The sequence below is a fragment of the Chelonia mydas genome, chromosome 1, assembly GCF_015237465.2.
Source record: "Chelonia mydas isolate rCheMyd1 chromosome 1, rCheMyd1.pri.v2, whole genome shotgun sequence".
Classification (NCBI taxonomy): domain Eukaryota; kingdom Metazoa; phylum Chordata; order Testudines; family Cheloniidae; genus Chelonia; species Chelonia mydas.
This window is the reverse complement of record NC_057849.1, coordinates 61,397,756-61,410,991: the sequence shown is the minus strand read 5'-3', so window position 1 is coordinate 61,410,991 and position 13,236 is coordinate 61,397,756. Positions and strand designations below refer to the sequence as shown.

The 13,236-nt window shown below is 43.5% G+C and overlaps 1 protein-coding gene across 4 annotated transcripts in view; it reads left to right on the top strand.

The window, feature by feature from the left end:
• Positions 1–12,636: 12,636 nt before the first annotated feature.
• Positions 12,637–13,236, top strand: part of DNAJC15 (DnaJ heat shock protein family (Hsp40) member C15) — a 45,684-nt gene continuing 45,084 nt past the window's right edge. The window contains exon 1 of one of the 4 annotated variants that reach the window (XM_043533315.1): positions 12,637–12,880. In XM_043533315.1, coding sequence (XP_043389250.1) covers positions 12,779–12,880 — 102 coding nt within the window. In that variant the 5' untranslated portion in view covers positions 12,637–12,778. The remainder of the gene's footprint in view (positions 12,881–13,236) is intronic. The other 3 variants (XM_037894610.2, XM_007061318.4, XM_043533320.1) reach the window with 3 other exon arrangements.

The window sequence follows — 13,236 nt, the reverse complement described above, 5'->3', positions numbered from 1 at the left end:
ATAGGAGAGTACATTTCAGCCATCATCAACGAGGATATTAGGATAAATTGAGGCCCTTCTGCAAGAAGGACCTTCAGGCCAGTCAAGGCACACTGCTGGAAGGACTGGGTGTACTGGAGGGAGGAGAAAAGAGGATTTAAAAAAACTGGGGCAGTAGGATTGAATGGAAGTGCTTGATAGGAAGGGTGTGGAACCAATTCATGCATACTTTTCTGCATCTTGTCACACTGGACAAGGTTGGAGGGGAAGAAAAAAAGAAATAGAGGAAGCAAATGAACAAAGATAAGGAGGACAGATTGTACAGACAAAGGAGAGGTGTGACAAATAAGGCAGGGTTTGAAATGGAGTTGGGGAGAGAAAGAACAAAAAAGAAGTGAGTTCTGAGAGAATGGGGTTAAAAATTAACGTAGAACTGAGAGACTGAGAAAATAGAAATGGGGACGTGGAGGGATAAATATACTAGAATCAATGTATCCAGCTTTTATTTTGAAAATATCCTTCCTTACTCATCTGGACCAGAAGCCATGGAGCGTGTGATTAGCTACAGCAGCAAGTAAATGAGGTCTGATTACATTTAATTCAATGGAGATGTCTGTTCGGGACCTTTTAATTTGGACTGGGTTAAGATAGTGTGTACGCTCACTGGTGAATTTGTTTTACAAGTTCCCTTCTGCGCCAATCCACAGAAGATATGAGCTATTACAGACAGCGGGTGCAGAAACTTGGCTCTTTAGCTCAAGCTATTGCAGTTCATGCTTTTAACTCTGAAGGTCTCTGCTTCAAACTCTAACATGTTGGCCAAGATGGCAGGCATCTCACAAGTAGTAAATTCTTCTTACTTTCTTTGTCCTCCCACACCCTCGGGTGCATAAGATATCCACCGTTTTCTACAATCTATATTTCTCAACACTGATGGCTTTCCTCTGTCTCATGAAATTCCATCCAGATTTATCTGAGTTGTAAAGTGTTAAAAATCACCATTTTCCTTTCTTACTTGTGTTCCTCAGGAAAATTCTGGCAGGCTGACAAAATAGTGACTGACATGAACATTCTAAGGCTGGGCCCTTGCCACCAAAGCAGTAGCAGCAGCAACAGCATGCCCTAAGTGGAATGCCTGGGAGCTGCCAGAGCAGCTGAAGCAGTGGGCTACAGTGGGGAAGAGGGAAGCTGGGCAAGGCTGGACTGGGCTTCCTTCTCCCCAGCTATCCAGACCCAAAATATACCCCCAGCATCCCATACTGTCCCCACTTCTGGGGACACCATGTTATACCAATAAAATAAAAACCAGCAGGATCTTATTAAAGGGAAAAAGGCAAAATACCACATTTATTGTGAATACAGAAAGAATCATAGTAAGCAGTTAGTTATAGCTATAACATTCCATTCAATCTCATATTTATTCACACATTCATTCATACAAACACACACACACAGGTTCTGCACGGTTGTTATCATAGTTACCAGCCTTAGAGTTGCTCATGCCAAGCCACTGGCCAAGTGGCCTGGACATGAGGAGGGAGCAGGGCCTTGTCAGATGCTCATCTGATGCTCCTGGAAGTTGGTTTGCAGAATAAGACCCCAAAGTTCTCACTTTTTAGAGTCTATTTTTATAGGAATTTCTTCCTATGCCAGTCTATGGGAATTGCTTCATCATGCTGTTGCTGAATCAATCAGCAGATAGCACATTCCTGACGGCTCCGTGCTGCTAGATGTTATCTTGTTCTTTGGTTCTCCCATTCTTGAGGCTGTTGGGTGGATTCCAGTCTGCCCTCCGGGTGTCCTCTGGTTATTTCCACTTGACGTCTTCTTCAGCCGATGGACACTGGATTCTTAGGCTGGCACCTCCCTGATACACATAACATATTACACATAACACATAACATATTATACTCAATGCTACATTTGTTTGGTTCTTCTTGTTGTCAACTTTGTGCAGTTGACATAAAATGTTCCATTATGAACGACCAGAATGTTCTGAAGGGTTGATAGCATTAATTTTAAGAGCTTGTGATGCTGAAGAAGAGAAATTTCACTGCTCCCTGGAGAGCTGGTCCTAGAAGAAGGGTGAAGTGTTACATTGGGCCAAGATTTATTCTTGTTTAGATTCAGGACAGGAATTTATCAGACTCAGCAGGAAGAATGTCATTAGCTTTGACAAGTGTGTGTGTTTATGGTGGGTAATCTATTTAGGAGATGAGAAATGGTGCACACACTTTCCATTTTGTTACAAAAGCTGAAACTGACAGTAGCTGTCAAAAATTATCATCCTACACTCTTTCAAAGAAATTGAACCCTACTTTCTCTGCAATAGCCTCAGTATTACAGCATGGTCTTCTCTGCTTAGCTGTTACACTTCAGTTAAAGGGGCCAGAGATTGAAAATTACATTGTTCTGATGTTCAGGACTTGCTACATTCAGTCCTGAACTAGTGCTGAAAAGCATTGCTATATTCAGGGAGCAATGTATTCTTATGTCTATAAAGTGCCATACATACCCACAGTGCTATATAAATAATAATAATTAATAATATAATAGAACAGGCCTGTTTTTAAAGGTCTATGTTTTGGGAACCATTAGTACTGGAAATGAATGTTTTATGCCATTAGAAAACTCTTGAGAGAGATTTGCTGGGAAAGGCTGTTGCAAAGGTAATTGGCAAACGTATAAATGCTTTCAAGAGCAATAAACTTATTCCACCACTACTCTTGGAGCAGTGGTCAGAAAGAAAAAGGCCCTGAGGAGGCTGTCAACATTAAAATAATACCTTTCAATAGAAATTTTATTTATCTTTGTTACTAAGAAACTTTGTCTTTTGAAACCAAAGTTTTCACATTGAATTTGTTTTTCTCCAGACTTGGAATGTCTTTTTTCAAGCACTTTTGATGCTGGAGGAGGTTTGTTTTGTACATGCATTCTGTTATATGCTAAAACAACAAGAAGTCCTTGTGGCACCTTACAGACGAATAAATTTATTTGGGAATAAGCTCTTGTGGCATATAACCCACTTCATCAGATGCATGGAGTGAAAAATACAGTAGGCAGCTATAAATATACAGCACATGAAAAGATGGGAGTTGCCTTACCGAGTGGCGGGGTCAGTGCTAACGAGACCAATTCAATCAGGGTGGATGTGGCCCATTCCCAACAGTTGACAAGAAGGGGTGAGTATCAGCAGAGGGAACATTACTTTTTGGAGTGACCCAGCCACTCCCAGTCTTTATTCAGGCCTAATTTGATGGTGTCAAGTTTGCAAATTAATTCCAGCTCTGCAGTTTCTCACTGAAGTCTGTTTTTGAAGGTTTTTTTGTTAGTGTTAGTGGACACACAACACAACAGAAACACTAACCCAGGAACCAATCCCTGCAACAAACCCCATTGCCAACTCTGTCCGCATATGTATTCAAGGGACACCATCATAGCACCTAACCACATCAGCCCACCATCAGGGGCTCGTTCACCTGCACATCTACCAATGTGATATATGCCATCATGTGCCAGCCGTGCCCCTCTGCCATGTACATTGGCCAAACTGGACAGTCTCTACGCAAAAGAATAAATGGACACAAATCAGACATCAAGAATTGTAACATTCAAAAACCAGTAGGAGAGCACTTCAGTCTCCCTGGACACTCAATAACAAAGTTAAAAGTGGCAATTCTTCAACAAAAAAACTTCAAAAACAGACTACAATGAGAAACTGCAGAGCTGGAATTAATTTGCAAACTTGACACCATCAAATTAGGCCTGAATAAAGACTGGGAGTGGCGGGGTCACTCCAAAAAATAATGTTCCCTCTGTTGATACTCACCCCTTCTTGTCAACTATTGGGAATGGGCCACATCCACCCTGATTGAATTGGTCTTGTTAGCACTGATCCCTCCATTTGGTAAGGCAACTCCTGTCTTTTCATGTGTTGTATATTTATACAGTGACTACTGTATTTTTCACTCCATGCATCTGATGAAGTGGGTGATAGCCCACGAAAGCTTATGCCCAAATAAATTTGTTAGTCTCTAAGGTGCCACAAAGACTCCTCGTTGTTTTTGCTGATACAGACTAACATGGCTACCCCTCTGAAACCTGTTATATGCTAGTTCATTTGCACAAAAAAGGTGATATCTCATGCTCATGCACTTACACACCCTTTTTCCCCCTTCTACTCCTTAAATGAATAAATGGACCACTGTAATTCTTGAGGGCTATGGTTAACTCTGTCTCTCTGTTTTAGGGTTTTGTATAGTGCTCATTGCTGTGGTCTAATCTAATCTATCCAAGGTTTTGGTCATGCCGATGAAGTGAGCTGTAGCCCACGAAAGCTTATGCTCAAATAAATTTGTTAGTCTCTAAGGTGCCACAAGCACTCCTGTTCTTTTTGCAGTTATTAAGGTAAGTATCTAGGAAACACCTTTATGGATTATTTATTGTTATGAAATGTACTAGTTCTTAAATGAATTATTACTGTAAGCAGGGCCTGAATGAATGCTTCCCTGATAGCTAGCTGGGAGGGAAGAGACTATGGGTGTGTTTATGTAAATACAGTTTGCTCTTGCTCTGTTTACATATTTATCATTTACAGCTGTGTCAAAGGATCTACTTTGGCTAGTGTTTGGTACAAATGACCTTAGTACTGAATGCATGGGTAGTGAAATATGGTTACCAATGTTGTAATTACTGTAGGAATACAGGAAAGCAGGACTGTGCTTAACCTGTCCCAACTGAGGGGGAGCACCCCCACTCCCCTTGAAAGAATCTCATTAAGCAGGGGCTCGAAAGTCAGAGCCCTGTGAAAGTAAGAAGGGTGGGGACAGGAGTCCTGATCAGGAGGCTGTAAAAAACCCCTGCCGCCGGCCTGGGGTCTTCACTAGACTCGCTTAACCTGTTCTTCCCCACTGTTCAAAGAATAGAACTAAATAGGCTTCATTAGGAGCCTCTTTTGTTATTTTAATTGCTCAATCAGAGCTGAAACCAGTTGTGGTGGGACTGTGTTTCTACGCTGCCTGCTAAGAACTAAAATCACTGAGAGCTGAAATCACTTGAGATGGGGCAATGTTTCTTCCCAGCCTGCAAAAGAGCTGAAAATCACAGAGGTCACAGCAGAGAGGCAGAAGGTGACTGACAGGCAGCTGGCGAATGAGTGACCATCATGGTGGTGGCAAAGAAGCGTGATGAGCGGCCAGCACAGTGGCGGCAGAGAGGTGTGATGAGTGGCCAGCAGGGTGGTGACAGAGAGGTGCAATGAGCAGCCAGCTGGGGTGGCTGGTGGAGGAACATGGTGAGAGCAGTGAGCAGTTGGCCAGTGAGCGGCCAGCAGAATGAATGAGATGCCTCTTTAAGCCCCCCACTCCCCCACCCAGGGTGGGAGGTGAACTCCGCTGATGCACCTCTGAACTCTGCACTGACCAAGGACAGCAACTGTGAATGGGGTGCAGAGAAGGGTTGAGTATGTGAAAGGGACTTTTGGGTTGCTAGACTTAAGAACCTGAAGGGAAAGGGGCTCTGCCCAACCCACTTGGGGGTAGGTCTTTTACTCATGGTTTATGAACCCTGTTTGCAGTGTTTTCCCAAATTATCACTGAGTTATTTCCCTCCTTTTATTAAAAGTTTCTTTTCTACACTCGGACTCTGTGCTTGCAAGTGGGGAAGTATTGCCTCTCAGAGGCGCCCAGGGTGGTGTGTAATTTTCACAGGTTACTGGGTGGGGGCTTGAGCCGGTTCTGCATTGTATCGATAGAAAGGAACCCCTAGATATTGAACCTGGCCCTGGTTGCTGCTGGCTCCACCTGGCAGAAGGGTTACATTGCAGTCCAAAGTATATGTTCTTGTTTTTTTTATCATGGTTCATTTGTATGCATACTACAGATCAGCAAGGCTCAAATTCTGACGGCCAAGTTTACTAAATTGCTTATATTCCCTTTTCTCTCTGATCTCAGAAACTTCAGATTTCCATCATCAAATTCCAGTCACTGACATCTTAGATTCCCCTGCCCTGGTACTATTGTGATGGGTGCTTTAGAAATGATTAATGGCAGATAGCAATTCGCAGTGGCTTTACTCCCTGCCATCAGGTGATTCTCAATTTCCTAAGTCTAGATTCCCCAGCACCTCCCAAATTCCCCTGACATCTAGGCTCTCCTCTTTCCCCATCAGAGCCCTCTTTGAACACAGTTCCCACCTCCATCTTGGAATGCTGTGTACTACTATGTGTATGCAGTGTTGGTCCCAGGATTTTAGAGAGTGAAGGTTGATGAGGTGATATAAATAAAATATATCACCTCACTCACCTTGTCTTTGTATTACTCTGTGTATGGCTGATGGTTCATTAAAGTTATGTATATGAAAAGTACACAGAAAACTGTACTTAATGGACATACTACAGGCAAAATATATCAAGACAAACTATCAGTGAAAATGTCCTGCCTTCTTTAGCTGTTTAGAATTAAATTAAAACATTAAGAGCTAGATTGTGTCTGTGGGCACAGTCCTACGTAAGGGTTGGTATGTAGCTGTGGCACCACAAGAGGATTTTGGGGACAGAACTATATGTCCAAAGAGTCACAGTTCCTTCCATACTTCAGCACCTTTCTCCCAAGAGAAGTAATCTGCTTCTTTCCCTTAACAGTAACAGGTATCTTAGCTATGATGGCTGGCAGGCTGGGGAGGAAGATTCGAGGTTCTGGCCATTCTCCATCTCTTTTCACCCACTGTCCACCCACCTGCATGGCTAGAGAGGGGAATTAGCAGTGATCTGAAGAGCACACTCAGGGGGATGTGTGTGGGAAATCTTATTCCCCGTTATACATTGGTCTAGCCGTACACAGCCAGGCAAAAGTTTGGTCATATATCTTTCAATGTCAGATCCTGCCACCCTTATTCACACTGAATAGTACATTATGCCACAACCAGGCCTGCTGAATCAATGAGGCTATTTACTTCCACGGATTTTGGATTAGGCTCAGTGGGGCACTTCCTCAGCTGGAGTTTCTAACTTTATTGGCTTTAGCTGAAGAGCTAAATGTGAGTAAGTATGTTGGAATCTGGCCCCAAACTATTAAAATGCACATCTTAGAGAGAAGAGGAACTATCATATAAAAAGTTTAAGTCAATAAATATCTACTGGAATATTACAACAATGAAGTATCGCTGGTAGATGTTTCGCTAGGTGACTCTTAGACTAATGTGTGGGATGGACAATACCCCTTTTCTATAATCAGATGTCAGATACATATACAGAGGGGCATTTTGCTGTCTCTCACATAGCCTGATGTTGGTTTTTCAAGTGCTGTTTGCAGCCAAATAACTGAAAACATATTTTGAAGTCAAAAGTAAAGACATTCTTATTTGGCTTGGTTTTCCTTTACACAGTCCCAGGCTGCTTCCTTAACTTCATTTCTCTGTTTTTTGCTTCTTCTGGTAAGACTCTTCAGTCACAATTTGTTGTCTGTAGGCAGTTCTGATATAAACAAAAAAAGTTAAGCAGGTGGATTTCCAAATTTTCTTAGGACTTCTCAATTTGAAAGCAGTGAAAAAGCACCAGAGAAAAATAGATAAAAACAATCACTGAAAAAATGTAAGAAGGATAAATGTTTTTCCTGTGTGTTGTGCATAAGCTAGCATAAATGTATCTACTTTAATGAGGAAAAATATACCAACTGTACAGGCAGAAATGCAGACTTTGCTCCTATGAAATAAATAAATTAGTGATAAGCACACCTTAAAGGTTAACCCCCCAAAAACTCCTTGGGTTAGAAATTGGACTGGAAAATCTCACTCTATCATGCTTTCTCACAAGACTTATAATCTTTTAAGGTTTCCTTCAGGACATAAATACTGTGAGAATAGCCTTTTCTTTGGTACTTCTGCTTCCTCTCCTCCCGTCCCCCCACGTGTTCTTGTTTGTATGAAGAAAAGGAGTACTTGTAGCACCTTAGAGACTAACAAATTTATTAGAGCATGAGCTTTCGTGAGCTACAGCTCACTTCATCGGATGCATACAGTGGTAAATATAGTGGGGAGATTTTATATACATAGAGGACATGAAACAATGGGTGTTACCATACAGATTGTAACAAGGGTGATCAGGAAAGGTGAGCTATTACCAGCAGGAGAGCAGTGTGTGTGCGGGGGAGGGCGCGGGGGGGGGGACCTTTTGTAGTGATAATCAAGGTGGGCCATTTCCAGCAGTTTACAAGAACAGTAAGAGGGGAAATAAACAAGGGGAAATAGTTTTACTTTGTGTAATGACACATCCACTCCCAGTCTTTATTCAAGCCTAAGTTAATTGTATCCAGTTTGCAAATTAATTCTAATTCAGCAGTCTCTGGTTGGAGTCTGTTTCTGAAGTTTTTTTGTTGAAGAATTGCCACTTTTAGGTCTGTAACTGAGTGACCAAAGAGATAGAAGTGTTCTCCGACTGGTTTTTGAATGTTATAATTCTTGACGTCTGATTTGTGTCCATTTATTCTTTTACGTAGAGACTGTCCAGTTTGGCCAAGGTACATGGCAGAGGGGCATTGCTGGCACATGATGGCATATATCACATTGGTAGATTTTGTATGAGTGACAGTGTTAACTTCAGTGTTCTGGACAAGCTTAGTCAGGTACTTGTTCTGTCTACCTGGACTTTCTCTGCATTTTCAGTGGGAGAAAAATATTTTTCTTCATTTTCAGTCCTAAATTGTTGTAATTTAGCATTACTGAACAGCTGATATACTTTGTTCCAGTGGTGAATGCATTTCAATTGTGGACAAAGAGATTGCTTTGGCTCCTTTATCTAATGTACTTCACAAGTATATTGTAGTGCTTAATTAGATAATGTTTGTAAACTTCTTTTGTATCCCTGAATGCTTGGATGAATCCATATAAATTGCTTTGGTATCTTTGGTGGTGCAGAAGTGCAAAGCATTATTAAAATGTATTATTATTGATGTACTCAGAGCATTGATTTTTGTTTGCTGGGCCTTACTAATACTATAAAGGAATCCAGCTGCTTTTGTTCAGAAGTATCTGCAAAATTTTAAAGTTAGCTTTTTTTTTTTTTTTTTTAAAGTTTAAGAGAGAAAAAAATCTTTGAACATTAAGAGACTGATTCTATAACCCTTCTTCATGCTGAGTAGTACTTACATATATGAATAGTCATACTCAGCTCAGTGGGACTAACTTGTGTGAGTAAATACTTCTAGTGAGCAAAGACTGCAGAATCTGGCCGTAAACTGGAAAAATCAGCCCCCTCCTTCTGTATAGTTCCTCCCATCACTGATTTGAGTCATTTCTTGTACTCCTCCAACCTTGTTAGTTTGTTTTTTTTTCACTTCCCCACAATCTCAGTTGTTTCTCGAAAAAAAAATACATACAACCCCATCTTCTCCTACTGTCCCTTACCTTTTGACAAAGTGTATCAGTAATAGCCTCAATAAATGCTCAAATTTCCTGAACAAGTTGTAGGAAAAGGCAAGAGGTTTAAGTTATTCTACACATTTTTAAAGATCCCAGTACTTCTAGTTTATTTGAGGTTTACTTGTATTTACTAATTGAAAGAATAGATAAGCAATGTGCCATTCTTCCTTACTTTTATGTAAATCAATGAACAGAGAAAGGATAAGGTAAGGACACTATTACTGATTTTAAAATAGGTTTTATGATTACAAGAAATGCAGTTCCACTGAAGGTTAAAAATTAATCACATACGTTCAAAGAGAGTAAATTATGACAGTAGCGCAAGTAGAGTAGGGGCATTAGGGGACGAGAGCTGAGGAAGCGTTGTTCTAAGTCAGCCATAAAAATGTTGGCATACTGTGGGGCTATGTGGGTACCCATAGCAGTGCTGCTGATTTGAAGGTACACATTGTCCCCAAATGTGAAATAGTTATGGGTGAGGACAAAGTCACAAAGTTCAGCCACCAGGTTTGCCATGACATTATCGGGGATACTGTTCCTGACGGCTTGTAGTCCATCTTTGTGTGGAATGTTGGTGTAGAGGGCTTCTACATCCATAGTGGCTAGGATGGTGTTTTCAGGAAGATCACTAGTGGATTGTAGTTTCCTCAGGAAGTCAGTGGTGTCTCATCATGAATAGGTCGGAATATGAACAAGAGGCTGCTAGGCAGCTCTCCATCACCACTTTCTACAAGCCATTACCCTCTGATCCCACCGAGGGTTACCAAAAGAAACTACACCATCTGCTCAAGAAACTCCCTGAAAAAGCACAAGAACAAATCCGCAAAGACACACCCCTAGAACCCCAACCAGGAGTATTCTATCTGCTACCCAAGATTCATAAACCTGGAAATCCTGGATGCCCCATCATTTCGGGCATTCGCACCCTGACAGCAGGATTGTCTGGCTATGTAGACTCCCTCCTCAGGCCCTATTCTACCAGCACTCCCAGCTATCTTAGAGACACCACTGGAAATGGCCCACCTTGATTATCACAAAAGGTCGTGTCCCCCTCCACCGCTCTCCTGCTGGTAATAGCTCACCTTACCTGATCACTCTTCTTACAGTGTGTATGGTAACACCCATTGTTTCATGTTCTCTGTGTATATAAAATCTCCCCACTGTATTTTCCACTACATGCATCCGATGAAGTGAGCTGTAGCTCACGAAAGCTTATGCTCAAATAAATTGGTTAGTCTCTAAGGTGCCACAAGTACTCCTTTTCTTTTTGCGGATACAGACTAACATGGCTCCCACTCTGAAATGTCTGAGATGTAATTTATTACACCTTTCTTGGGGGTTATTTTCAGGTTATACAATGGTTTGATTTTATTTTTCATTTAATGCAATAAAATCATAAGCAATAGGCCCTGAGTATATTTCATAGCATTGTAGGTGTTCATTGAACAGGGGCACTTGAGGTGTGAAAAATGTTTCTCTGAAGTCTGGACCTTGACTATATCTTGACCAAGAAATTTGGACCTTGACAAAAAATAATTGACTAACCCTGGTCTAGATTTACAGGAGACTTGTGAAACTTAAGTATAAAAGTGTGCTAAAATACATCATATTTGACTAACTTGAAAGAAACAGTTAAGCATTTTTAGTCTCTTTCATTGTCTCTGTTTTCCCCCAGACCAGTTTTTCTTGAATTTTTCATATTTATAAATGTTTTCTCTTTTTCTTCCTCTGAAATCTTCTATTTAGGCCAAGATTTTTTTTTTTTCCCTGTTTGGCCTTTCTCTCCATATCTCTTTACTTTCAGTGATCTCTCTCCTCTTTTTCCCTCTCTGTTCCAGTTTCTACCTACTATTATCTCTCATCCCTTCATTTCTTCTTCTTGATCGCTCCTTCCCCTCAATTGTCTTGGGATTTGGGAAAGTGAGCAGGTGATGTTGTGTGAGTGAATTAAGGAAATTTGAATGTCATCTTCCAAATACAGGTTAAATAGCATAAGAACACAAGAATGGCCATATTGGGTCAGACCAAAAGTCCATCCAGCCCAGTATCCTGTCTACCTCCAGAGGCCAATGCCAGGTGCCCCAGAGGGAGTGAACCTAACAGGTAATGATCTAGTGATCTCTCTCCTGCCATCCATCTCCACCCTCTGACAAACAGAGGCTAGGGACACCATTCCTTGCCCATCCTGGCTAATAGCCATTAATGGACTTAACCTCCATGAATTTATCCAGTTCTCTTTTAAACCCTGTTATAGTCCTAGCCTTCACAACCTCCTCGGGCAAGGAGTTCCACAGGTTGACTGTACGCTGAGTGAAGAAGAACTTCCTTTTATTTGTTTTAAACCTGCTACCCATTAATTTCATGTGGTGGCCCCTAGTTCTTATATTATGGGAACAAGTGAATAACTTTTACAAATTGCCATCCAGGACACAAACTGCAAAATCCTCCCTGGCCTCAGGAGAGAATTACACCAAACCCTTAAAATCCACTGAGCGAGTCTTCCTGTCCGCATCCCCCACAAATTAGTGGGGAGTTAGACAAGGGTCTGGTAAAGTGAAGACAGTTCCTAGATTTGTGCATATGGGAATAAGGTGTATTCAGTGGGGGGCCTTTGGCTCAGGAATTTACTTTCTTCTCTTGTGTGACATATCCTGAACCCGTTGACCTTCAGGGTGCAACGAGAGGCCTTCTTTTGTGGGTTGAGGGGTGGACAGGTGGTAAGGTGATGTGTTTTATTATGTGGGCATGGGAGTTTTAGTGGTGACAGCACTTCATGATGAGCCATGTGTACTATTTTACATTTTTTTAAACATAATGATGTGAAAGATTGGGGGACAGGGAGATTCCGTGGGGTCAGCCAGCTTGGGAGGGGGCAATATCTGACTCTGGAAGAAACTAAATCCCCCAAGGGGCTGTGTTCACAGGCCCTGTCTACACTAGCAGCCTTTCTCTGTCTCCACCCCATCCCATCCCACTGATGGGGTCAGCGTGTGTCCTATGAATGCCCCCTTTGGGTGCCCTCCTCCCCCAGCACGTTGTGGTGTGTGGGAACGGGAGCCAGCGCTGAGAAGCTGCCAGCGTTACTCGCTTGTGAGGTGGAAGGGACTGGGCTACGCTTAACGCTTTCGGGCACGGCAGTGTTGCGTGCCTATGACACCCCCGCCTGGCTGGCTCACGCGCACACGACGCTCCACCCCTCTGACCCCGGCGGGAAGGTGCTGGCACAGGCGGCGGACACCCGCACTTGGCCCCGCCCCCCACAGGAAGGGCGAGTGGGGGAGGGGCTGGCACGGCGCGGATCGCGCTTGTTTAGTTGTCTCCGCCCTCGGCGCTCGCTTGTCCCTAGCGTGGCCCCGTACGGCGCCCTCAACTCTTTCGGCCTGTCATGGAAGGTGCCGGGGCCCCCTCGGAGACCCTGCGCTACGTTGAGTACGCGAGGGTCCCCGGCGGCGGCAGGCAGGGTGAGCCCGACACGGACAGGGGGCTGGTGAGTGTGGGGCAGGGAGCCTGCGTCTGTTGCGCTCCTTCCCCTTCCCGCCCCGCCACTAGGATGGCGGTTACCCCTCCGCGCCCCCACCCGCGTCTCTGCGTCACGGGGGTGGAGAGCTGCGCGTGAGGGGCCCGCGCTGCGCCCCTCTCGCCTCAGTCCGGCCCTTCCGTGCCCCGCCGCTTTGTCCCGCGGCCGGAGCGCTCCCCCCCCCCCCCAGTTACCCACGGGGAAAGGGGCCCCGAGTGGGACTCGCCGCCAGAGGTCACACGCGCCTCAGCCGTTAGGGATAAATTCCGTGCGGGGGGGGCAAAGGCTCCTGGAGCCTGCCGGCGAGGAAGGAGCCTGGCTGGTTC